The following is a 23,798-nucleotide window of genomic DNA, read 5'->3' as shown; positions in this document are numbered from 1 at the left end:
CAAAGAGACAAGCGGATTATGGTGATTGTCATCATGCAGGGATGAGGACGATGTAAGTAACAAATGCCCACAATATATATATATATATATATATATATATATATATATATATATATATATATATATATGAGTATATATATATATATATATATAAAATCGCGAGAGCAAACAATAGACAGGAGCTCAAGGTGGACGACTGTTTACTAAGCCACAGCAGCCATTCACTTCTTCGCTCTCTTCTTCTCCCATAACACGGCGAGGCATTACCCTCTCCTCAAAGAAGAAAAAGCATCAAATGAATGCCGCGGCTCCAAAAAACAACAAAAGGTAGTAAAAAAATCTCTGTGTCAATTGAGAAAAAACAGACGAGGTGAAAAAAAGAAGCGAGAAAGAAATGTACAATTGTCTTGAAGGCAAGTACCACATCACCAAAGTGTCGACTTGCAGTGAACGCGAATAGTAGGGCTTTATCCTGGAGAGGTGAACCACATCCGAGGAGCGTGTTTTACGAGAATGATGCGACGTGTCAGCTGGGACAACTTCGTAGTTAACTTCCCCGAGGCAATAAAAAACTTGGCAGGCTTCAAAGTACCAACATAACAATTTTTTTGAGCGTCCACGTTGACATATAGGAGTCCAAACCCAGACTAGGTCACCGGGTTCGTAATTACTACTCTGTGGTGGGTGTTGTACCATCAAACATCTTGATTTGGCCGCGATAAATTGCGAAAGCGCGCCAGCGTCCGGGCGTCTTCGGCATGCTGAACGAATACATCTGGGTCCGGGGTAATCATGTCAGGCAGAGTTTGTTGCAGCATGGTGTCAAGCATTGGGATGAGGTCACGGCCATAAACCAGATGAAAAGGAGCAAAGCCGGTGGTTTCCTGCTGAGCCGTATTGTAGGCAAATGTTAGATATGGGAGGATTTCGTCCCAATTCTTCTGATGCTTTGCGACATACATCAAAAGCATATCTGAAATCGTTTTGTTAAGGCATTCGGTTAAACCGCTAGTCTGCGGGTGGTACGCAGTTGGTGTTTGGTGCGTCGTGCCGCTCAGCAACAGGATCTGTCGGAGCCACTGCGCCGTAAAAGCAGCACCACGATCTGCGATGACGGCAGCCGGAGCACCGTGGCGGAGAACGATGTTCTTGATAAAAAGTCAGCCACATCGGAAGCAGTTGCTCGCTGGGCGGCTTGTGTTTGGCATTATCTGGTCAAGTAGTCAGTGGCAACCACATTCCAGCGGTGACCAGCCGTTGACTTCGAAAATGGGCTGCGTAAATCCATCCCAACCTTTTCAAAAGGTGCGTGAGGGGGTCGCAAAGGCTGAGGCAGGCCGGTTGGTTTCGTCGTTGGATTTCTGCAGCGCTGGCAGGCTGTGCATGTCTTCACGTACTGCCGGACGGTTTTCTTAAGTTTCCGCAGTAGTATTTGTCCTTGATCCGCACCAGAATACATGCGAAGCCAAGATGATCTGACGATGGCTCATCATGACAAGCACGCAAAATATGATCGTGGAGAGCAGCAGGAACGACGAAGAGGTAAACAGTTTTCGTTGCATGAAAGTTGTGCTTGTAGAGGATGTCTTGGCGTAGACAAAAAAATGACAAATCACACGCAACCTGACGTGGGGGTTCTGGGTGACGTCCCTCATGGTATTCAATAAGTGGTTGTAGTTCCAAGTTCTCATGTTGCTGCTCAGCCACGATTATTGATGCCAGAATATCAAGGCAACTGTAGTCTTCATCCTCTTCTTCTGCAGCAATCTCGACGGGTGCGTTGCAAAGACAGTCAGCGTTGGTGTGTTTTTGGCCAGACTTGTGAATCATCGTTATATGGTATTCCTATAACTGAAGGCTCCATCTTGCGAGACGGCCCGAAGGATTTTTCAGATTCGCTAGTCAGCAAAGAGAGCTGCGGTCACTGACGGTTCGGAAAGGGCGTCCGTACAAGTAGGGCCTGAATTTCATTACGGTTCATACAACCGCCAGAAATTCTTTTTCAGTCGTCGACTAGTTCTTCTCCGCAGATGACAACGTGCGGCTAGCGTAGGTGATGACACGTTGCATGCCACCTTTACATTGCACGAGAATAGCTCCGAGGCCAAGGTTACTTGCGCCAGCGCGGACTTCTGTGTCTGCTTTGGTGTCGAAGTGACCAAGGATTGGTGGTGTTTGTAGGCGTTGTTGAAGGTCGCGGAAAGCGTCGGATTGTTTGAGAGCCCAGACGAAGGCGACGTCCTCCTTGATGAGTTGTTGTAGAGGGTCGCTGATTTTCGAAAAATACGGCACGAAGCAGCGGTAATAAGCACAAAGGCCCAGAAAGCGGGGTATGTCATGCTTTGTTTTCGGTATCGGAAACAAAGCAACTGCTATAGCATTGTCAGGATCGGGGCGAACACCGCTGCTGACAATGTGGCCGTGGAATTTCAGTTCCTCATATCCAAAATAAAACTTTTCCAGTTTCAGAGAGAGGCCGGCAGTGCGAATAGCCAGAAGAACTGCCTCAAGCCGCTCAACGTGCTGTTAAATAGTGGTAGAAAAAACGACTACGTCGTCTAAATACACTAAACAAAAGTGCCACTTCAAGCCACATGAAACAGTGTACATCATTCGTTGGAATGTGGCTTGAGCGGAGCACAGGCCAATAGGGAAAACTCAATTCATAGAGACCGTCCGGTGTAATAAACGCTGTTTTTTCTCGGTCCCGTTCAACTACTTTAATCTGCCAATATCCGCTGCGGAGATCCATGGAAGGGAAGTAGCGGGCGTGTCGCAGGCGATCCAAGGAGTCATCGATACGAGGAAGAGGATATACGTCTTTTTTCGTTATCTTGTTCAGTTTGCAGTAGTCGACGCAGAATCGTAATGAACCATCTTTACAATGCCTGTATTCACCACTGAATTTTGTAACTGGAAGCGTAGTCTGACCATTTAGGAGTTGAACGAGACTTCGAGCAATGGCGACTTCTTGATCAAGGAATAACGTCAGGTTACTTTCGGCGATGCCCGTAGTGACTGCTCCCGTGGACACTCCACAAGCACGAAGATACTACTGCGAGGTGGCAATGTGACGCAAACATCAACTACGTGAAAGACCACGCCACGATGTTTGTTCTCGATGTCTGAATCTGGAGAAACACAGCAAAACTGACGAACAAATAACGCAGATTATCGCTCCATACTCTAGCAGAAAATCCATGCCCAAAATGACCGGCCGAGAACAATAGGGCAGTACAAGGAATGACGATACAAAAGCGAACGCACAAATCTCAAGCATGCCGGTGCACCTTCCTACAGAGGATACGAGGTGTCCTCGAGTGGTGAATAGTTGAGGACCGTCACGTGGTGTCAGCACCTTGTGTAGACGGGTGGCCAATGAAGCACTCATCACCGAGTAATGAGCTTCTGTGTCGACAAGCGCAGTCACCCGATAACAGTCGACGGAAACGGCAATGGCAGCAGACATTCTGTTGTAGGTTTCAGAAACAGGCTTTTACGGTACGTCGTAAGGCAGCGGCAGAGGGTATTTGTCGGTTCGCGTGACAGCAGCCTCACCTCCGAAGGTAGCCGTTTTTAGTTTCCCCGGCATGGGCTTGTGCCACTTACACCAGGGGACCAAAAGATGGGTCGGGTGCGGTGCGTTGATTCTGACGGACGGGTTGATGGCGACTGTGACTGTCATCGCGGCGGGACAAGAGCGTGATGGCTACATCCCAAGCAGTTTAGTTTCAGTTTATTTCAGTTTATTTCAGTTATTAGTACAAAAAGGAACAGTATACAAAGTATATATACAGGAGGAGGTCCGAAAGCACAAGGCTGCAGGGGGACCTCCTGTTCAAAATGGGATTACAAAATTTACTCAATTAGCAGTAGCAGTGAAAACAGAGAGATGAGTAAATTGATAAAACCAACACTAACTAAGAAACAAGTAAAAAGAAGAGTGGAATAAACAATATAACAAGATAAAAACATCTGGTAGTTTATCAAGTACGAATACAATTGTTTTTTAAATGTGCCAATAGTCGAGCATTGCTTGATGTGAGATGGCAATGAATTCCATAATGATAATGCTGAGAAATATGCAGTGTGGCGACCAAAATTAGTGCGGATAGTAGGAAAAAGAAAATTTCCATTTGAAGCGAATCTAGTACGGTTTAAGTTAGACAAAGCATTAGGGTAAAAGACGCTTGATGGGACAAGATTGTGCAAGGACTTGAACAGCATGATAATGAGGTGATATTTAAATAAACTAACAGTAGAAAGTATTTCGAAGTTACGAAGTAATGATGATGCACTAGAATGATATGAACTGAAAGTCATTAGTCTGATGGCTTGGTTTTGAATGTGCTGAATGGGAGATAAGTGGGTGAGGTATGTATTTCTCCAAGTGGTGATGCAATAACTAATATGGCAGTGAATAAAAGCATAATATAACTTGATTAGGGTTGAAATGTTAAAGTAGTAAGGTGCTCTGATTAGAATCCTGACACCAAATGCTAGTTTTTTGCGCAATTGAATAACATGATTAGAGTATTTTAGGTTGCTGTCGAGAACGATTCCTAAGAAAGAGCATTCATTGTCAGGGTTAATAAGTGAGCCATTTAGTTTATTAGAAATTTGGGAGGGAAGAACTTTGTTAGCTGAGTGAAATATCATGAACTTAGTTTTCTTACTAAGGGAATTCGTAAGATTGATTGATTGATTTGTGGGGTTTAACGTCCCAAAACCACCATATGGTTATGAGAGACGCAATTTGTAAGACACCAACTTAAGATGTTATTTAGATCTTTTTGTAATTTTAGCTTTAAAGAGTCAATTGATTTACCAGTGGCAAGTATTGTAGTGTCATCGGCGTAAAGAAAAGGCAGAGAGTTAGTAACTGAGAGAGGAAGGTCATTCATGTAAATTAAAAATAAAAGCGGGCCAAGAATGGACCTTTGAGGAACACCCTGATTAGTAGTAAGAAAATCTGATAAAGTAGAGCGAAAATAAACAGCCTGCTGTCCATTACAGAGGTACCTTTTAATGAGTGTAAGGGCAGGTCCAACAATACCAATGGCCGTGAGTTTGGTTTTCAGGATGCTGTGACTGAGTGAGTCGAAAGCTTTGGTTAGGTCAATGAACAATGCTCCAGCTAATTCACCACAATCAATAGCTTTTTAATCTTATCAGTGAAAGTTAACAATGCAAGATTAGTCGAGAAAGCAGGTCGAAAACCAAACTGACTAGGAGTTAAAATGGAAAACTTAGACAAGTAATTAGTTATGCGTTTCTCAATACACTTTTCTATTATTTTACTAAAAGATGATAGGATAGGTATGGGGAGAGAATTAGATATGAAAGCTTTCTCGCCTTTTTTGAACACTGGTATTATTTTGGCCTGTTTTAGTTGAGATGGGAATGTACCTGTCTTGAATATTAGATTGATAATGCGGGATCGAGGGACGGCAATATGGTTGGCAATTAGCTTAATGTAGGACGAGTGAATTCCGTCCAGTCCAGGAGAAGTTACTTTAAGATTATGAATAGTGCTGATAATTTCGTTAGGGTCTGTTGAGAAGAGGTAGAAAGATTGTGATGAGCGGACCTGAGATTTATTGGACGATGGGGGTGTACTAGAAGCTTGTTTACAGTAAAATGAGTTGAATTCATTCGCAATGTCAATTGGCTGATCTAAGACACGGTCAGCAATTTGAAGCTCAGTGATAGTTAATTCGGACGTGTTCTTGTTTAGAAAGGAGTTAATACTTTTCCATTGTTCTTTAGAGTTGTTGCCAGCATGCGCTATTTTTTCTTCGTAATAACTTTTTCTAGCTGCTTTTAAGAGTCTATTTAGAGTGTTAGAATAGGGGGTGTAACGATGTTTTAGATTCATATTGAAAGGACGACGTTTGACTTTTTTGTAGAGGTTTTCTTTTTTACGCATGCATGTCAATAGACTGTTCGTTATCCAGAAATTATGGGGTGCTGAGTATATTCTTTTACATTTTACTACCGTGACGCTATCATGAATGCATTTGCATATGCGAGACGAAAAAAAATCAAAAGCTAAGTTGGGTCAGTGCATGTTTCAATGAAAGACCAGTCGACATTTGTTACGCGGTTCACATACTCTTCTTTGTTTAGAATTGATTTAGAAAATCTGAAATTGCGATTATGCTTGAAGTTTTTACATGAGAAGAATACAGGGTAATGGTCAGTAGTATTTACTTTGAGAACACCACTGTGTTCAGGTGAAAGAAAGACAGAACATGGTCAATGAGTGTGCTACTGCGGCCAGGAATGCATCTAGTTGGAAGTGTGATTAAGGACTCGTAATCAAAACCTTGGTAACAATTTGCATATTCAATGCGATTGGAAGTATCTTCAAGTAAATCATTGTTTAAGTCACCCACAATAACAACATTTTTACGTTCACATGATAATGTTTCAAGGACAGCATACAGACTTGAAAAGAACTCAGAAATTGACGATGAAGGCGACCGATAGATAGTTCCAATGATAAGTTTACCAGCGGATGAAGGCTTGTCTTGTTCTATCCGAACAGATTCGCAGCTATCGACGACAATATGAAGGTCAGATCTGCGTTTATAGGGAAAAGTAGGTGAGATAAAGATGGCTGCGCCACCATGGCTACTTGATGTGCGATTGCAGTATCCTGACAAGTAACCTTGTAAGCCAAACAAGTTTTGATCCTCTAGTGTAAGCCATGTTTCCGAGATGCAGACGAGGGAAAACGAACTTTTGAAAGAGTGTAAAAGAGCGTTTATTTCATCATGGTTTTTTCTTAGACTACGCGCGTTAATGTGAATTCCTGAAATGGCAGAGCTATTCAAGAAGGAATCTAAGTTATTGATACTAAAATAAGACGACATGATGACGCACGACATGATGAAGCAATCCACCATTTCTAGCTGGCGCTCACCATAGCGTGGACAACGGGCATCTGGGTGGAATCCGCGTACGCCTATTCGTCGGTAGTAACAGTTGCGGTACATTTGTCCACCTTCGCCACAAAGGTGGCACAAAGGACGATTGTCGGGTGCACGCCAGATAATGAACTTCCGCGTGCCGGGATGAAAATCGGCCAGTGAAGGCGGGCGATGGGCTTGATTTAGAAAGCGTCTGGGGTCCCAGCAGGTGGATGCGCAAATTGTGCCGTTGACGGCGTAGAGACGCGTACGGCGTCCGCGTAGGAAAGCGTGGGAGGTTCGACTTGTGATGGTAGAGAGGAATGAACAAACTGCCTGATTTCGTTATGAAAGACGTCCGTAAGAGCAGTGATACTGGGAGGGAACGCTGCATGAGATTTCTGAAGTTCTTCGCGTACAACCTGCTGCATGAGTTCTATGAGGACCTTCCTGTTATCACCTCGTGATACAACCGAGCACGCAGCGGACATGACTGTCTGACGCTCATACTGCGACACCCGCTGCCGAAGCATGCGCTCCATAATTGTGGCCTCACGTATGAACTCGGACACCGTCGTAAGGGGGTTGCGCACAAGGCCCGCGAAAAGTTGCTCCTTTACGCCTCGCATTAGCAGGAGCACCTTTTTGTCTTCTGGCATGTGGAGGTCAGCCCGTCAAAAAAATCGTGACATCTCTTCGACAAACTGGTGACACTGTCGTTCGGCATTTGAAACCGCGAAGAAAGTGCCTGCTCCACTTTCTCTTTCCGTTCGGGGTTACTGAATGCCTCGCGAAGCTGCCGATGAAATTTCTGCCAACTTGTGCATCAAGTTTCATTATTCTTATACCACACTCTTGCCGCGTCTGAGAAGGAGAAGTACACGTTCTTCAATTTAAGGCGATTGTCCCAGTCGTTGATGGCAGCGACACTGTCGAAATGGTCAAGCCAGTCTTCGGCATCCTCACTGGCATCGCCATGAAATGGATTCGGTGTACGAGGTGTGTTGATGACACAGAGTACGCTAGCGAATGGGTCATGCGCGGTTTGGGTTGCGGATGTGTTAAACATTGTCCTCACGGAACTTGCCAAGGGGTCATACTGTGGTGGTAGTCCTTGAAGGCGGCGGCTGCTTCGACGGATATCAGCAGACTCTAGTGCCGTGGCAGTGGTTGCTTCAGGTTTAGGACCAGCAGGCTTAAGACGTTGCAGTACAGCACCCAGCACGTCCACCAGTCTGTCACAGAAGGAAACGGTAGACTGGAACTCGAAGTGGACGACTGTTTACTAAGCCACAGCAGCTATTCATTTCTTCGCTTTGTTCTTCTACCACTAACACAGCCTGGCAATATATATATACAGGGTGCCCCAGCTATCTTTATTCAGCGTTAAAAAATACGTGGATACACGCAATGACGACACCACCAAATGCATGTTGCTAATCATTGCCTGCTGTTGGACTATTTTTGGGTTCGGAAGTGTTGTTTATTTAGATCTCTTTATTCAACTAACTTTTCAAGAAACGAAGATTGATGAGAAGTCTCAATGAGAAAGTTGTGAACCACTTTGCAAAACGTGTGAATACACAGTTACGAAGATGATATTTGCTAATATTATTGCTTTTCTGCTGGCTAGAAGTTCACGCGAAACACAAAAAAGAACACCACATGACAAACCCACTAGCTCGCCTATGCGCGGCGTGACTCTGGTGTCCTCCAAAGTTTCGCGTACGAACGGTACGTTTCCCTCGGACTAGTTCATGACAGCGATAATCAGTCACAGCTGTTATGGCTTTTGTGGCCGACCGCATAATGTGTTCGTCGCAAAGCCACGACTATCGTGACCGACCTGTCGAGACAGCACAACGGAGCAAATGCTGTGGCCGTTCACCGCGGAGAACGTTAGACACACACACACACACACACACACACACACACACACACACACACACACACACACACACACACACATATATATATATATATATATATATATATATATATATATATATATAGGCAGGCATGGTGGTTGAGTGGCCGTAGCGTTGTATATAGTCCAGTAGATCCTCCGTGAGCGGTCACAACGTGGTTTATTTCGACGTTTCGGCCTAGAGTCTGGCCTTCATCAGGATTAAAGATACAGTTTGTCGGTGCTCAGCTTTATACAATCTCAAATCGGAGGGCAAGGAAAGAGGAAAAAAAGACAGAAAAGAAAAAAAAAGGAAAAAAGAAAAAAAGAGAGAAGAAGAAGAGAAAAATAATATACGGTGGACGCCCCTCGGGTGCCCCCCTTCCACTCTTCCTTCCACTTCCCCCTTCATCTCTCTCCCCCTTCTCCTCTTCACCTTTCTGATGTCAGCGGTCTGTGTATGTTTCCGTTCACTAACGCATTCCTCCAGATCAGACGGCCCCTCCTGGCACTGGTGGTTCGGTGTGGGGCAAAGAAGAGCTTTTCAGGAAGTCCTAAGCCTTTAACTACTCGGAGTCCCGTAAACAATTCGTCGTAGAAGGAGGGGTGCCGCGTATTGTGGCAGAGGCTGGTAAGTGGGCTTTTTAGGAAGCTCTCGGCCTTTAACTACTCCGCGCCCTGTCAATATTTCGTCGTAAAAAGAGGGTTGTCCCGTATTGCGGTAGGCTGTGCAAGCGGGTGCAATGCGAATTCCTTGCCCGCTTCTGGATTACGCATGTAGTGGGGGCCTCTCGGCTGTGCACAGGGTTGCTGTTGGGCACGTCATGCATGGCATAATTGATTGGGTAGTAAAATAAAACAGAAAACAGACGACAGCTGCTTTTAGGAAGAGTAGTTACACTTGGAATTGTTTTGGGTTGTCCAGTGCCCTTCGCAGCTGCAGTGCCATGAACTCAGTTACTATTTTCATTGTTGCCGTTATTGTTTTCTAATGCTTTAATTGCTGCAAGTGTACCAGGATTCTCATTTATTTCTCTATTGAGGGTGTCAAATCCGTAGATAAGGTATGACTCTCGTTGTCCACGTCCTCTATTTGATTTAAATCCCGTCTCTAAGAGCGTTACTGATAGTTTGTCGAATGCATGGTCGGGAAGATTGAGATGTTTTAATAGAGGTAGACTTGGGGCTGATTTCGCATGGGCTATGTACTTATTGAAGCGGATCCTAAATGTTGTTTCTGTTTGTACGATGTACTGCATACCACACACGTTGCATTCGAGTAGGTATACCACATTAGAGGAATCGCATGTTAAGTTAACTCGTATGTTATTCGAAAACTTGGATTGCGTGCTGGTTGCTTTGTCTGTTTCTCGCATCGCCTTACATACAAGACATCATGGCTTTAAACAAGGGCGGCATGAATTATTGGGGGGTGATGTGTTAATTTGGGAGTGGACAAGGGTGTCTTTGAGGTTACGTGGTCGTCGGTAAACGACGCCTGGAGCGGATGGGAATGTGCGTTTCAGACGTTCACTTTGTTCCAGAATGTTGTAATGTCGTTTAAGGATTTTGTTTACATTGGGGAAGTTTGTGCTGTAAGTCAGGCAGAGGTTTGTTCGTTGTGGGTCTTCTCGTGGTGGTCGCTTCATAAGTAAGTCTTCACGCTTTAGTTTTCTCGCTTTTTGAACAGCGTCATTAATTACATGTGGGGGGTATCTGTGTTTCTCGAGCATAAGTTTTAGCCTCTGTGAGCTCGTGTCAAAGTCAGCGTCTCTAGAGCAGATTCGCTTAAACCAGTGAGCCTGGCTGTATGGAATACTGTTTTTACAGTGGCGTGGGTGATCGCTTTGGTAATGGAGGTATTGTTGTCGATCCGTTGGTTTGCGATATAGGGTTGTAGAGAGCTTCTCTTCTTCTATCGCTATGGTAACATCAAGAAAATTTACGGTAACTTGCGAGTATGTGTGTGTGAAGTGAATGTTCGGATGTACAGCATTGTAAGTGTCGATAAAGCTGAGAAGTTCGTCCTCGCTGTGGGTCCAAATAAGAAAGATGTCGTCTATGTATCTTCTGTATAACATTGGTTTCAAGGAACTTTGTGCAAGAAATTCAGATTCTAGCTTTCCCATAAATATGTTGGCATAATTAGGTGCCATTTTTGTGCCCATAGCGGTCCCGCTGATTTGTCGAAAATACTCTTGGTTAAACTCGAATGAATTTAAATCGAGGACCATCCTCGTCAAAGTTGCAATGGCAGAGAAATCTGGGGTGTTAGATTGTCTATGGTTTGTGTACATGTTTTGTAATGCAGCTATGCCGTCATCGTGAGGAATATTTGTATATAATGAAGAGACATCAAGAGTCATCATATTTATGGGAAAGCTAGAATTGTTCTTCTAAGTCATCTTTCCGCTGAAGCAGGACCGTGCCGATGCCAAGTGCACTGGCGTCAGAGTGTAGAACACTAGGTGCTGCAGGGTCGAAATGGCGGAGCACTGGCCGTGATATGAGGTACCAATTCAGAGCGTGAAAAGCAGTTTTACAGGCATCCGACCAGACAAAGGGTGCGCTCGCAGTCAGAAGTTTGTGGAGAGGAGCGGCGATAATAGCGAAATCACGCACAAAGCGACGTAAGTACAACGCTAAGTCAACGAAGCCACGAAGGTCTTTGGATGTCGTTGGTGTAGGAAATTCAAGTACCGCAGCAACCTTGTCGAGATCGGGCTCAATGCCATGTTTACTGACGACTTTACCTAAAACCTTGAAGCTGCGACTGGCAAACCGACACTTCTTAGTGTTGAGCTGGAGAACAGCCTTAGCTAGACACGTTTGAACTTTGTCTATTCGTTCCAGATGCTGTGAGAAGCTGGACGAAAAGATGATATTGTCGTCCTGATAGCAAAGGCAGGTCTTCTATTTTAAGCCCCACAGTGCTGTATCCATCTTGTAATCAAATATGGCAGGGGTGTTGAATAGGCCAAAACGCATTACATTGAACTTGAAAAGTGTTAGGTGTGGCAAAGGCAGTCTTCCCTTTGTCAGACTCGTGCTTAGGGGTCTGCCAATAACCAGAGCGTAAGTCAACACAGGAAATTCACTCGGCATTTTGGAATATATCAAGAGCGTCGTCGATACGAGGCACAGATAAACGTTCTTATGGACTATCTTGTTCAGCGCTCTATAGTTGACGCAGAATTGCACTGAGCCGTCTTTCTTTTTCACTTGTAATACAGACGAAGACCATGTGCTTGCTGAAGGCCTCATAACCTTGCGTGTAGCATGATATGAACTTTTTCTTCCATAATCAGGCGTTCAAGAGATGAAACACGGTAAGGGCAGCGGCGAACCATACGGAATCCGTCTGCGTCAATGCGATGAACGGCCACGGTTGTTTGCACCAAGGCCAAAGGAACAAACGTCGAAGCAAGTTTTGAGTTTCAATAATTTGATGAGCAACGCATCAGTCTCGATCAGATTAAGATCTGCGCTCATAGTGGCTTCGATAGCTTGAGATGGACATCCTGCAGATAAACAATGTAACGCGAGGGACCCTGGTGAAACAGTGACGACGGATACCTGTGCTTCCTCAAGAATGGTGACAACAGGGGTCCCCTCTGGCAGCAGTAGTGGTTCAAGTGTCGTGCTGTACGCAGTAATGCTTGCATAACCACGCGATAAACGCACTAGGCAAGAGGGAATGGCGATTCCACGAAGAATGCAGTGCTGGCAAGTGTTAGCCACTGCGTCACTGTCCATAATGTCTCGTGATCAGATCGAAAGAACGCCATCTTGGCCAGAAGGCAGGTGAAAATACACAACTGTAACAAGGTAGGATGACATAAATTGGACGGCGAAGAATCTTCAGTGTTCGTAAGACGAATAATAGGTTGATCATATAAAATGACAGCTAATGCAGCCGACGAGAAATCCCAGGCTAAGATAATCTGATGAGCACACGAAGGAAGCACTGCCAACTCTACATGATGACGAGTTTCCTCAATAAGCACGCGAGCAGCATACCCTATGTAAGGCAAAGAAGATTGCTATTAGCACCACATAACATAGGACCATCATAAGGAGTCTGCACTTTCCGTAAATGAAAACTCTATTCGCGGTGAATGACCGAAATGACAGCGCCGGTGTCTAAGGGAGCGTCAACAGAAACTGCTTCAACACAAACAGGCAGTATATTTGCTGGGCGAAATGGAGGAATTATTGCGTTTTTGTAATGGGCAATTTCCCCTCCTTAAAATGCAGCCTCTAGTTTTCGGGTGGCGGTTTAGAGAGGTTGGAGCAGGACGTAAGCGTGACAATGAACGCCAAAATGGTGACGAAGAACGGTAGCTAGATGAGTGGGAAGAACGGGGCTAACCTCGGCACTTAGGAGGTGAGGGCGAATGCTGTGATGAGGCTGGATACGGCACGCGAACGTAGGCATCGAATCTTGCGCCAACGTCTCGCTCACAAGCTGAATATTCGCGTCGTTCATTCTGCTGACGGCAGTGGCAGAAGCGGGATATATGGCCCCGTATGTCACAGTAAAAGCAGACGGGGCGCGCAGGACGCCAGGTAGAGTGGTTGCACCGGTGAGTTCACATACAACGTCAGCAGGCACAGATGAAACTGGTGCAGGGGCCCGGGATGACACTTCGGCGTAGGAATATGCACGAAAGGGTATAGGAGACGGGGCCTGTGTGACGCTTGTCATCGATGCCATTTCGTTCCTGATAAAGACAGGCATGTTTGGAGCAGGAAGGTGGACAGAGGAAATGGTGGCGTTGCCCTGAACGATACTATGAAGTTCCTTTTGAACAATCGTGCTGATAAGAGCTCGTTATCCAGGCACTCCAATAAATCGGACGTCACAGTAGGCCTGTGGAAAGCCCACAGAATAAAGCGCATCGAGACACTGGTGCGTAGTAAGGACGTCTTAAATTGTATTTGGGGTCTGAATGACGAGGGCATTGAAAGCGACAGAGTTGACGCCTTTCAGTCAGAGCTGACGCCTTTCAGTACATGACGGATGCGGTCGGCCTCCATCATGTCACTTTGGGCTTGGTTGCAAAGATTGAGCACGCCATCAATATAGCATGCAAGGATTCGTCTGGCCCTTCAAGTCAGGTGGCGAGTTTCTGTTTGGTGGCTTCAGAGCATCCTGTAGACGTGCCCAAAATATGCCGGAGTTGCATCTTGTGTGTAGTGCAAACGGGAAAGTTTCGTTCATGGTTGTGGAACCGTGTCTTAGCGACCTTCTTGAGCTTGAGATGAGAGATCACATAGCACAGTTTCTCAGCCTCATCCCAATGATAAGCGCTTGTTTTGAGTAATTATATAGACACTCTTCAACATCTTCTCCGTGAAGGCCATGAATAACCGGAGGGTCTCGTTGAGGTGTACTAACGGTGTAGCGAGGCCCAGTAGGCTCAGCGGGTGGTGCGAAGAAGGCGGCAGCGAATAGGTCGTTTTGCGCCATCACTGTCGGCAAGCACAGCCGTCGACCAGACCAGAGTTTCAGGGGTGACCAGCAGAGCACGAGGACGTGGGAATCCCAGCGCGCTCCATGACTTTTGAGACGGCGTCAAGTACGCCTAAACGACCGCAGTATTTTCCAACACAGGCATGCGAGCCACAAGCAGCGCAGACGACGCGCCTAACTTTGATGATGATGGTTTTTGTGTATACAGATGAAGATGATGAAGCGAATAGTCAGCGCTCACACACACTTTATATATATATATATATATATATATATATATATATATATATATATATATATATATATATATATATATATATATATATATATATATATATATATATATATATATGTATATATATGATAAAAAAGTTCTGTGGGTCTGGTGCCATATATTCAAGAAATAAAGAAGCACACTTACAAAAATTGGATACTTTTTTACTCTATGTTTCGGCCATGGCACGATCTTCATCAGGATGAACAGAAATGCGTGTATGTGACCACGTTTACGGGCAGGCACGAACACGTGAGTAAAAAACACGTGCGATCAGCATATGAGTGTCACAAAATCTTCAAAACAGCCGTGGCCACACTAAAAAACCATAAGAAAAATTGTAATACAATAGACAAGATTGTGGGCATGTAAAAAGGCATTTGTAACATTCACCAATGACGACGATGATCACGCATAAAAAACAAAAAAAATATGTGATAGCACTTAAGAATTGCAGAACACCTTAGGGATGCTTAATAATTAGGGATGCTTATTAAAAATGCGGCGTTAGGGCATAATAGTAAGTCATGACACTTTGCCTGCCTACGCATTCATTATTGCCGGATAACAAACTATCAAATTCGTTAATCAAGAACGATTGTCAAATTTCGCGATCATGGTGTGATTTGAAGCCTGATGTTAATAACGTCAGCATAATCTTGTCAAACGATTGACCTGGTAGATAAAAATGCTTGGACAATGGGAGATGTGGCAAACTGTTTACGTGTGATTTGTGGTTGTTCAAACGGATACGGAAGGATGTCTCGATTTCACCGATGTATTGCGTGTGGCAGATTGAGCATTCAGAAAGTAAATGATGTTGCTGCTATCGCAGTTCAAGTCCCCTTTAATCTTAAGTGAAAAGTTAGATGCTGTACTTTTAGCAACAGTCGCAGTGGTCGTGTGTGCACAAACTTTACATCGCGGTTTGTTACAGGGGTGACAACCAACAGGAGCAATTAATCTAGTCCTGGAAGAAGTTACCATGTCGCGCAAGTTCCTTCATCTCCGATATACAACTCGTGGTGATTCAGTGAAGATGTCCTTAAGCCAGTCGCTCTGTGTCAATAAGTTGAAATGCTTTCTGAGTATATGCGAAACGTTTGGAATAGATGCAGAATGCGTTGGAACGAGGTTGATTCGGGAAGGTGGCGCTAATCGCTTGTCCTTACTGGAGCTCTTAACGATCGAGACATTTGGCCTGCTGGATAGCGTCATCGATTATTTGTGGAGTATATTGTTTTTCGGTTATTGCTTTATGGAGCTGGTTACAGTTGCGATTGAATTCCCTGCTGTCCGAACAAATTCTTTTAAAAACGGATAGCTTGGCTATAGGGGACACTTGTTTTGTAGTGTTTCACATGGTTGCGTTTAAAATGGAGATATCTTTGCCGGTCAGTGGGCTTTCTGTAAAGGTTCGTCGTTAGTTTACCATTGCGCAAAGCTACATTGACGTCAAGGAAGCTTATGGTGACTGGTGACTAACAGTGGGAAAAGATGAATTGTCCTACGTTGTTGAAGTCAGCAATGAAAATATGTAATGTCGCTTCATCATGGTGCCAAATTATGAAAATGTCAATGAAGCGTTTGCAATAAAGTAATTTATGGTCACGAGTGGCAAGAAAGTTACTTTCTAGAATGCCCATGAAAATTTTCGCATAATTGGGACCTATTTGTGTGTCCATTGATGTGCCACTGTTTTGAACGTAAGGTCCATTGTTAAATTCATAGTTGTTAAGCTCGAGTATCAGTGCTAAAATAGTGCCTAATGTGGAACTGCCAATGCGTTTGTCATTCACCGAGTCATTGTATACTTGGAGTACAGAACAAATACCGTCCACATGAGTTATATTTGTGTACAGTGACACCACATTTAGTGTGACCAGAAGAGCATCATTCGGAACACGCATATTTCCAATGTCACGCAGAAAATGGTTAGTGTCCTTGAGATATGAAAAAAAGTTAGGAGGAATGGAAATAATTAAGCTGTATGCATATCGAGACAGGCTTTCCGTGATGGTTCCTGTTCCGAAATTATTGGCCGGCCTGAATTGTTTCCTTTATGAATTTTAAGAAGCGGATGAAACCTAACAGCTACCGGACTCAGGGGGGACTAAGGATTCCAAAGCAGTTTTTGAAATTTTATTTTTTCTTGCAAGCTCTTTTAAAGTTTTTTTACTTTGGTCTTGAATTCCTCGGTTCGGGTCATAGCTCAGATGTCTGTAAAACGCGTGGTCATTCAATTGTCTGTGGGTCCCACGAAGGTAATCAGCTTTATTCGTTATTACGATTGCTCCACCTTTATCAGCCGGTTTGATGATAATGTTGTCTCGGCAAGCCAGGGTTTCGATCGCTTCCTTTTCTTTGTCGCTTAGGTTGCGGTGAAACGGCGATTGCATTTTGTATAGTTCGAGCACACCTCGCTGCACTGCTCGGATGTAAATATCGAGACATTTATCCCTTTGTGAAGGCGAGTCCAATGCTTAGTAGAAAAAAACGCTGTTTTGATTGATGGAGGCCGATTATGAAAGTATTCGCGTAAACGCATGCTTATTTCAAAATTGTGTAAGTCACTAATTAGCTGGAATTCATTGTATCCTCCAGTGGCAATACAAAAGTTCAAACCATGGGAAAGAACACTCAATTCCTCTGCCGATAACATGGCACTAGAAATATTTACTATATTTCTAGCTTCTGCGGAGGACGAATGCGCTGAAGACGTTGTGTCATCAGGAGTACTAACGCTTGTGCAAGTGTTATCGTGCATTAACGTTTTATATTTTTTGTCGCTGAGCTCGCAAATATTTTCTTCCCTGTAGTTATCAAGCAATCCTCTTTCATCGGCAGTGAAATTCCGCGTGGCAAAGAGTTAGTTCTCTGTGTTCCTGACCTGTTTTCCGAATGACTAATAATGGTGACAATGCGAGTGAGTTTCAGAGAAGCTTGTTTGAGTGTGTTGTCTCACTTGAAGAGATCATCGCTAGTCCTTTCCGACGTAGCAGGCATTAAAGTAAGGCTTAAAACGTTAGATACTGCTGATGTAGCAACATACGTTTTAAGGTGGGAGCATGCAGGTCGCAGCGAAAACGCTTTTTGATCACTTTTATAAGCTTCAAAAATACACGGAGCCATCCCCATAGGGAGTCTTACCCCGGCTAGGTGGTAGTCATTTCTTTGCTTTGGTAAGATCAGGCCGCTTGTTTCTGAATTGGTACCTTGACTGGTATCAATTATGTAAGGTATTCGATGTAAAAAGGTATAACATGGAGAGAATTGAACAAGCTCTGAAAAATGGAGGAAGCGTCAAAGCAGTGAAGAGGAAACTTGGGATAGGCAAAAATTGGATGTATGCACTAAGGGACAAAGAAGGCAAAATAACTACCAGTATGGATAGGATAGTTAAAATAGCGGAGGAGTTTTACAGAAATCTGTACAGTAGCTGGGACAAGCATGACTTTAATACTATAAGAACTAGCAGTAACCCATATGACACCCCACCAGTAAGGATAGAAGAAGTCAGAAAATCTTTGGAGAGCATGCAAAGAGGCAAAGCTGCTGGTGAGAATCAGGTAACATCAGATCTGCTGAAAGATGGAGGAGAGATTGTGTTAGAAAAACTAGCCACCCTGTTTACGAAGTGTCTCCTGACGAGAAGAGTACCAGAATCTTGAAAGAACGCTAACATCATCCTATTACATAAGAAAGAAGATGACAAGGACTTGAAGAATTACTGGCCGATTAGCTTGCTGTCTGTAGTATACAAGCTATTTACAAAGGTAATTGCTAACAGAGTAAAGAAAACATTAGAATTCAATCAACCAAAGGAACAAGCAGGATTTCGAACAGGCTACTCAACAATCGACCACATTCATACTATCAATCAGGCAATAGAGAAATGCTCAGAGTATAACCGATCACTATACATAGCCTTCATAGATTCGAGAAGGCGTTTGTTTCAGTAGAAATATCAGCCGTCATGCAGACACTGCGGAATCAGGGCGTAGATGAAGTATATATAAACATTCTGGAAGAAATCTACAGGGGATCAACTGCTACCATAGTGCTTCATAAAGAAAGCAACAGAATACCAATCAAGAAGGGTGTAAGGCAGGGGGACACAATCTCCCCAATGCTATTTACCGCATGCTTACAGGACGTTTTCAGAAGCCTAGAATGGGAACAGTTAGGGATAAAAGTTAATGGAGAGTACCTTAGTAACCTGCGCTTCGCCGATGACATTGCATTGCTGAGTAACCCAGGGGACGAATTGCAACTCATGATTACAGAGTTAGACAAGGAGAGCAGAAAGGTGGGTCTTAAATTGAATCTGCAGAAAACGAAAGTAATGTACGACAACGTCGGAAAAGAGCAGCGCTTCGAGATAGGTAATAGTGCACTTAAAGTTGTAAAACACTATGTCTACCTAGGGCAGGTAATAACCGCGGAGCCGAACCACGAGATTGAAGTAACTAGAATAATAAGAATGGGGTTGAGCACATTCGACAAGCACTCTCATATTATGACAGGTAGATTGCCACTATCCCTCAAGAGGAAGGTATATAACAGCTGTATCTTGCCGGTACTTAGCTACGGAGCAGAAACCTGGAGACTGACAAAGAGGGTTCAGCTTAAATTGAGGACGACGCATCGAGCAATAGAAAGAAAAATGGTAGGTGTAACCTTAAGAGACAAGAAGAGAGCGGAGTGGATAAGGAAACAAAAGGGGGTTAAGGATATAATAGCTGAAATCAAGAAGAAATGGACATGGGCAAGGCATGTAGCGCGCAGACACTGGTCTATAAGGGTAACTAACTGGATTCCCAGAGAAGGCAAGTGGGTTAGAGGGAGACAGAAGGTTAGGTGGACAGATGAGATGAAGTTTGCGGGTATAAATTGGCAGCAACAAGCACAGGACCGGGTTAACTTGTGGAACATGGGAGAGGCCTTTGTTTTGCAGTGGACGTAGTCAGGCTGATGATGATGATGATTATGATGATGATGACATTGACTGGGACAACGTGGCACCACTGGGAGGCGTAGAAGCTGTCGGTGTTGCCTTGCTGCTCACTGGGTTCTTCATAACAATCTGAAAGGTCACTGCTTTGTCTGTCATCGTCGTGGTCATCGTCCTTGCCGGAGTGTTGTTTCTCGTTGTCAGGCTGGTCGTTGCGTTGGTTGAAAGTACACTGCTTGGTAATGTATTTTCTGTTGGTACTAACTTATTCTCTGCATCCCTCGACCTGGCCTTGTTCTCAGAAGCCCTGCTGGTCGTTGGCCGCCTTGTAGTTGGTGTGCTTGTCGCTGCCCTGCTTCCATATGTGTTGTTTGCTGTTGTCGCACTTGATCGGCCTGTCGCTGAGCGAATTTTTATCGCCTTGATACAACTTGGTGGCATCCTCGCAGAGGGTGCAGCCACTTTCTCAGATGACGGAAGACTCTGGTGAAAACGAGCTTTCGTGGCACAAGGCACATTACACACAGTTCCGCTGCTTGTGTAGTCTTCTAAAGAAGCCGTTACGCATCATGTAGATTTTTGAAGGACGACTGGCTAAAATGACAGAAAAGTAGCGCAAAACCCTGGAAGCTTGGGTGGAGTCCGTCACTTGCGAGCACGCGTGATGGCGGGAGCCATTCAAATCCACGATCGACGTGGAATACCAGCTTTGAACGTTGGCCAAAGTTCTAGAGAAGCTGGTTGAAAAATTTTGCGGTCTTGCTGCAACGTTGGAGAGAGGCTTGGTTTCTGCTACTTTGACGGTGGTTGCAGGATCATGGCACGACCAGGCTTGCGTATATTCGAGAAGAACATGGAAGCACAGCCTTTATCTGACATTTAATTATTACCCATTACTGTGTTTATCCTGAGAAGTAACCCGGCAGAATACAGCGCGCATACTGCACATTACGTTGTACTTTCTTATTTTTCAAGCGCAACCGAAGTTGAAATGAAGGAATGCCTGCTTCTTGCCTGAACTATAAGGTGCTCCCTCCAAGTTTATAAAGCGTAAAGTTCGCTTGACAAAAAAAGTCAGAAAAGAACGGATTCATGTTTAGTGAATTGAAAAAGATGATAATATTTGCACAGTGTACCTTAAATAATTAAGTAGTTACGTGAATCATTGTCACGAATATTTTTACATAACGTTCTCTTTATGGTAGAGGCAAAAAACGCACACGTCAAAGAGCTTGAAAACTAGGTTCTATTCACATTAATATACGCAAGTGTATGAACTCGATTACTCTTAAAGTATATAAATATTATTCAAGTAAAAGAACTGCAGGTGGTCCAAATGATTCCGTCTCTACAGCGTCCTTATGAATCATGCCATTGTTTCAGCATGTACAACTCGGTGATGTAGTGCGCTATTTGGGACTGATGCGACGAAGCGTATGATTTGAAGTTAGCGGATCTCTCTTACAGGGCCGAATATTTTGTGTTTCGTATATACGTTGCTCATTACCTCTTTCAGAAACCCGTGTGCCTGGTCAGCCATTGGTTGCTCGATCTCGTGAAGTAACATATTTATTGAGCTGGGGCCCTGTGGTCATCACTTTTGTTCTACAGAAAGTAGTGGCCTGTGTGTTGTTATGTCTAATTTCTGATTTCATTTTATAACACACGTGCATGTGATTGCAGTTGACCAGGTACTCTCTCTTTGCAGGTGGTGGTAGGCCTGGCGCTCAAAGCCGTCCTCGTTGTCTCCGTGGTGTTGTCCACCAACATGGTCGGGCGGCTTCTTTTTCGCGCTGAAGGCAAGCGCATCGAACCGACGCTGCCTAGTGTGGTCACTCCGGCGCTCAATGCAAGCCTCATCACCGCGTCGTTTGAGTGACGCGTGTGGCCATCAATATGTGTTCGCAATGCACCGTGCACACAAACTAACATTCCGCACCATCACTTACGTTATCGTTTACTGGCTGACCTTCGCATGTGATTGAACTGTGTGTGGTGGACAATAAATAGCAACTGGACACCTTATGTGACCAGTGATGATGTCGGCGTTCTTCCACAACGTGGGTTGTACTGGTTCATTTGCGCTAGAATAGTTCTAAACTACCACCCTTGTGATTTGGCGCTATATCTGTAGTCGTGCTCTTTAGGTTGAATGAGGAATAAGACACTGACAAGAATTTTATTCATCGTTTTGAACGACTTGTTTTGTCTAAAATGTGCCTAATAGCGCGTAATTTTTTCTTCCTTTGTGTATGGTGAGACGAACCTGCATATTAGTTTCAAGACAACATTTCCACGGTCGTAGTATTTCCCGCCATTTCCTTGCATTCAAGTCATCTGACAAATTTTGCGATAAGAATAAGGAGACTGTGTGCTGGCAACCGCGAGTAATCTCAAGCAAATAAATGCATAATTTTCGCATTTATATCACTACCAAAGCTTTTTTGTTTCCAGTTGTGCTCAACGCAGCTGACCCAGCTAAATGTAAATGTATTTGTTTTTATTTGTGGAATGGTAATTCGCACTGGGACACAAATGCCAAATTTTCAAATTCATTATTACAGAAGCTTACCCAGCAGTGTGATCAGTACTGGTCTCTACATGCGCGGTAAACTACAAGTATTGTACCGGAACATAGTGGTGTGGCTCTGTGCCAGCGTCAAAAAAGGCGTTGACGTCTGTGTGGCTCCTGCTTGCCGGGTTTCTGCCTGCACCAGCTTGTTGCGGCTAACGCTTCATCAATATTAACAGGTGTTCGTACGCATTGGCACATTCGGTGGGAAAGGTGCTGAATAATTCCCTTCCATGTCCTGGAGTTCCGCAGTCGTAAGCTACCATCTGATTTCGGAATGAGTGAGCACGTTGATCCCCCACAAGCCTCTACTACGCCGCCATCTGCCATGTGCCCTGGTGTACTTCGTCTGCGTGACTCATCAGTCTACAGCGGCCCCTAAAAGCGAAATGTCGAGGCTGGCTGGCAGAGTACCAGTGTGTTAGTGCAATTAACAAGTGAAATGACGCTGCGAAGCTCACTCAGGCCATCTTATACCCGGCAGATTTGGCCAACCATGGTTCACCAACCAGCAAGCCGACGTCCCAATCTGGTCGTGTGCGAAAAAGACTGTGACCTCGTTTTTTGGTCTTCCAGCTGTGCGCGAGCTTCGCGCTGAACTAGGCCTGCGGGACAGTTCCAATTAAATGGTGATAGTTTCACGAGCTGCATTGAGGTTGTGATCATCCTCTGTAGCCGAGCGAATGTGAGGATGACGGAGGCTGACAGAATAAAGCCTATAATAAAAGTCATTGATGACGACACTTTTCATATGGTTGTGGTCAAAGACCCATGGACCATCACGGCCGTGATTCAGCTCTGTGAAAGTTTTGATGAGCTGCGCAAGCAGTGAATTTCACCACGTTGAGTTAATACGCAAATAGCGGATCTTTTGGCTTTGGAGTGCAAAAGCAGTGGCCATGACTACACCACATTGATGCCTAAAATTCAGCAGTACATCCGAGAGGAAGTGGCTCGACAGCTTACTCTTGCGGCCTCCATCAACGAGACCCCCACAGCACTGGACCACTCACTTTGCTGTGCTATGCAGACGCAAGTTCCCGAGGCTCTCCCTTCACCTGCGTCCCCAATATCAGTTAGTGCGTGGCTGACTTATACAGAAGCCGTCAGTCGACCTTGCGCCAAACTGCCGCTCCCTTCACACAGTCCAGCGACAAACTACAACAGGTCACCACTTTCAATATATCTAGTAAATCGACTCTTCTCGCCACCTCGAGCACCTCTAAACTTTTTGCGTACTCCGGATGACTAGCCCGTCTGCTGCACAGGTGGTATTCCAGGGCAAGTCACTCGCTACTGTAGCCGCCTTATTATTTATTTTCATGATGCTCAGCATTCAGGCAACGTGTCTTGATAATCAGAATCGCATGTTTCACCTGATGCGACCGAGTCCCGCTCACATCGACCCGACCTCAGCTCACGTCAATCTCCTTAGCCTTGTCTTTGGTCTTCTTCCCTCAAGCTTCACCGTTCCAACCGCGTGCTGTAGTAAAAATAACAGTCGCAGTTCCTGAGGCAAGAACTGCGCCACCGACAAAACTTCCAAGGCCTCATCTTTCACCCTCGTAGGATGTTGCCCTGTTTGTGGAGGTTTGCGCCACCACTGCTTTTGTCGGCACTGGTGCCGCTTTTGCGTACTCACTGACGACTTAGGCCGCAAACTTAACAAAGCGACGGCTCTGCGGTCATGTCTGCTAAGCGA

At 44.7% G+C, this 23,798-nt stretch overlaps 1 protein-coding gene across 1 annotated transcript in view; it reads left to right on the top strand.

Annotated features, from left to right (window-relative positions):
* The window catches only part of LOC142803532 (uncharacterized), a 136,513-nt gene extending 113,007 nt beyond the window's left edge, over positions 1–23,506 (top strand). Inside the window, exon 4 of the mRNA XM_075888661.1 lies at positions 21,233–23,506. Coding sequence (XP_075744776.1) covers positions 21,233–21,403 — 171 coding nt within the window. The 3' untranslated portion in view covers positions 21,404–23,506. The remainder of the gene's footprint in view (positions 1–21,232) is intronic.
* Positions 23,507–23,798: the final 292 nt, after the last annotated feature.

The sequence above is a fragment of the Rhipicephalus microplus genome, chromosome 3 (assembly GCF_043290135.1).
Source record: "Rhipicephalus microplus isolate Deutch F79 chromosome 3, USDA_Rmic, whole genome shotgun sequence".
NCBI lineage: Eukaryota > Metazoa > Arthropoda > Arachnida > Ixodida > Ixodidae > Rhipicephalus > Rhipicephalus microplus.
Note: the sequence above shows the minus strand (reverse complement) of the source record. Positions and strands in the feature narration are given on the sequence as shown.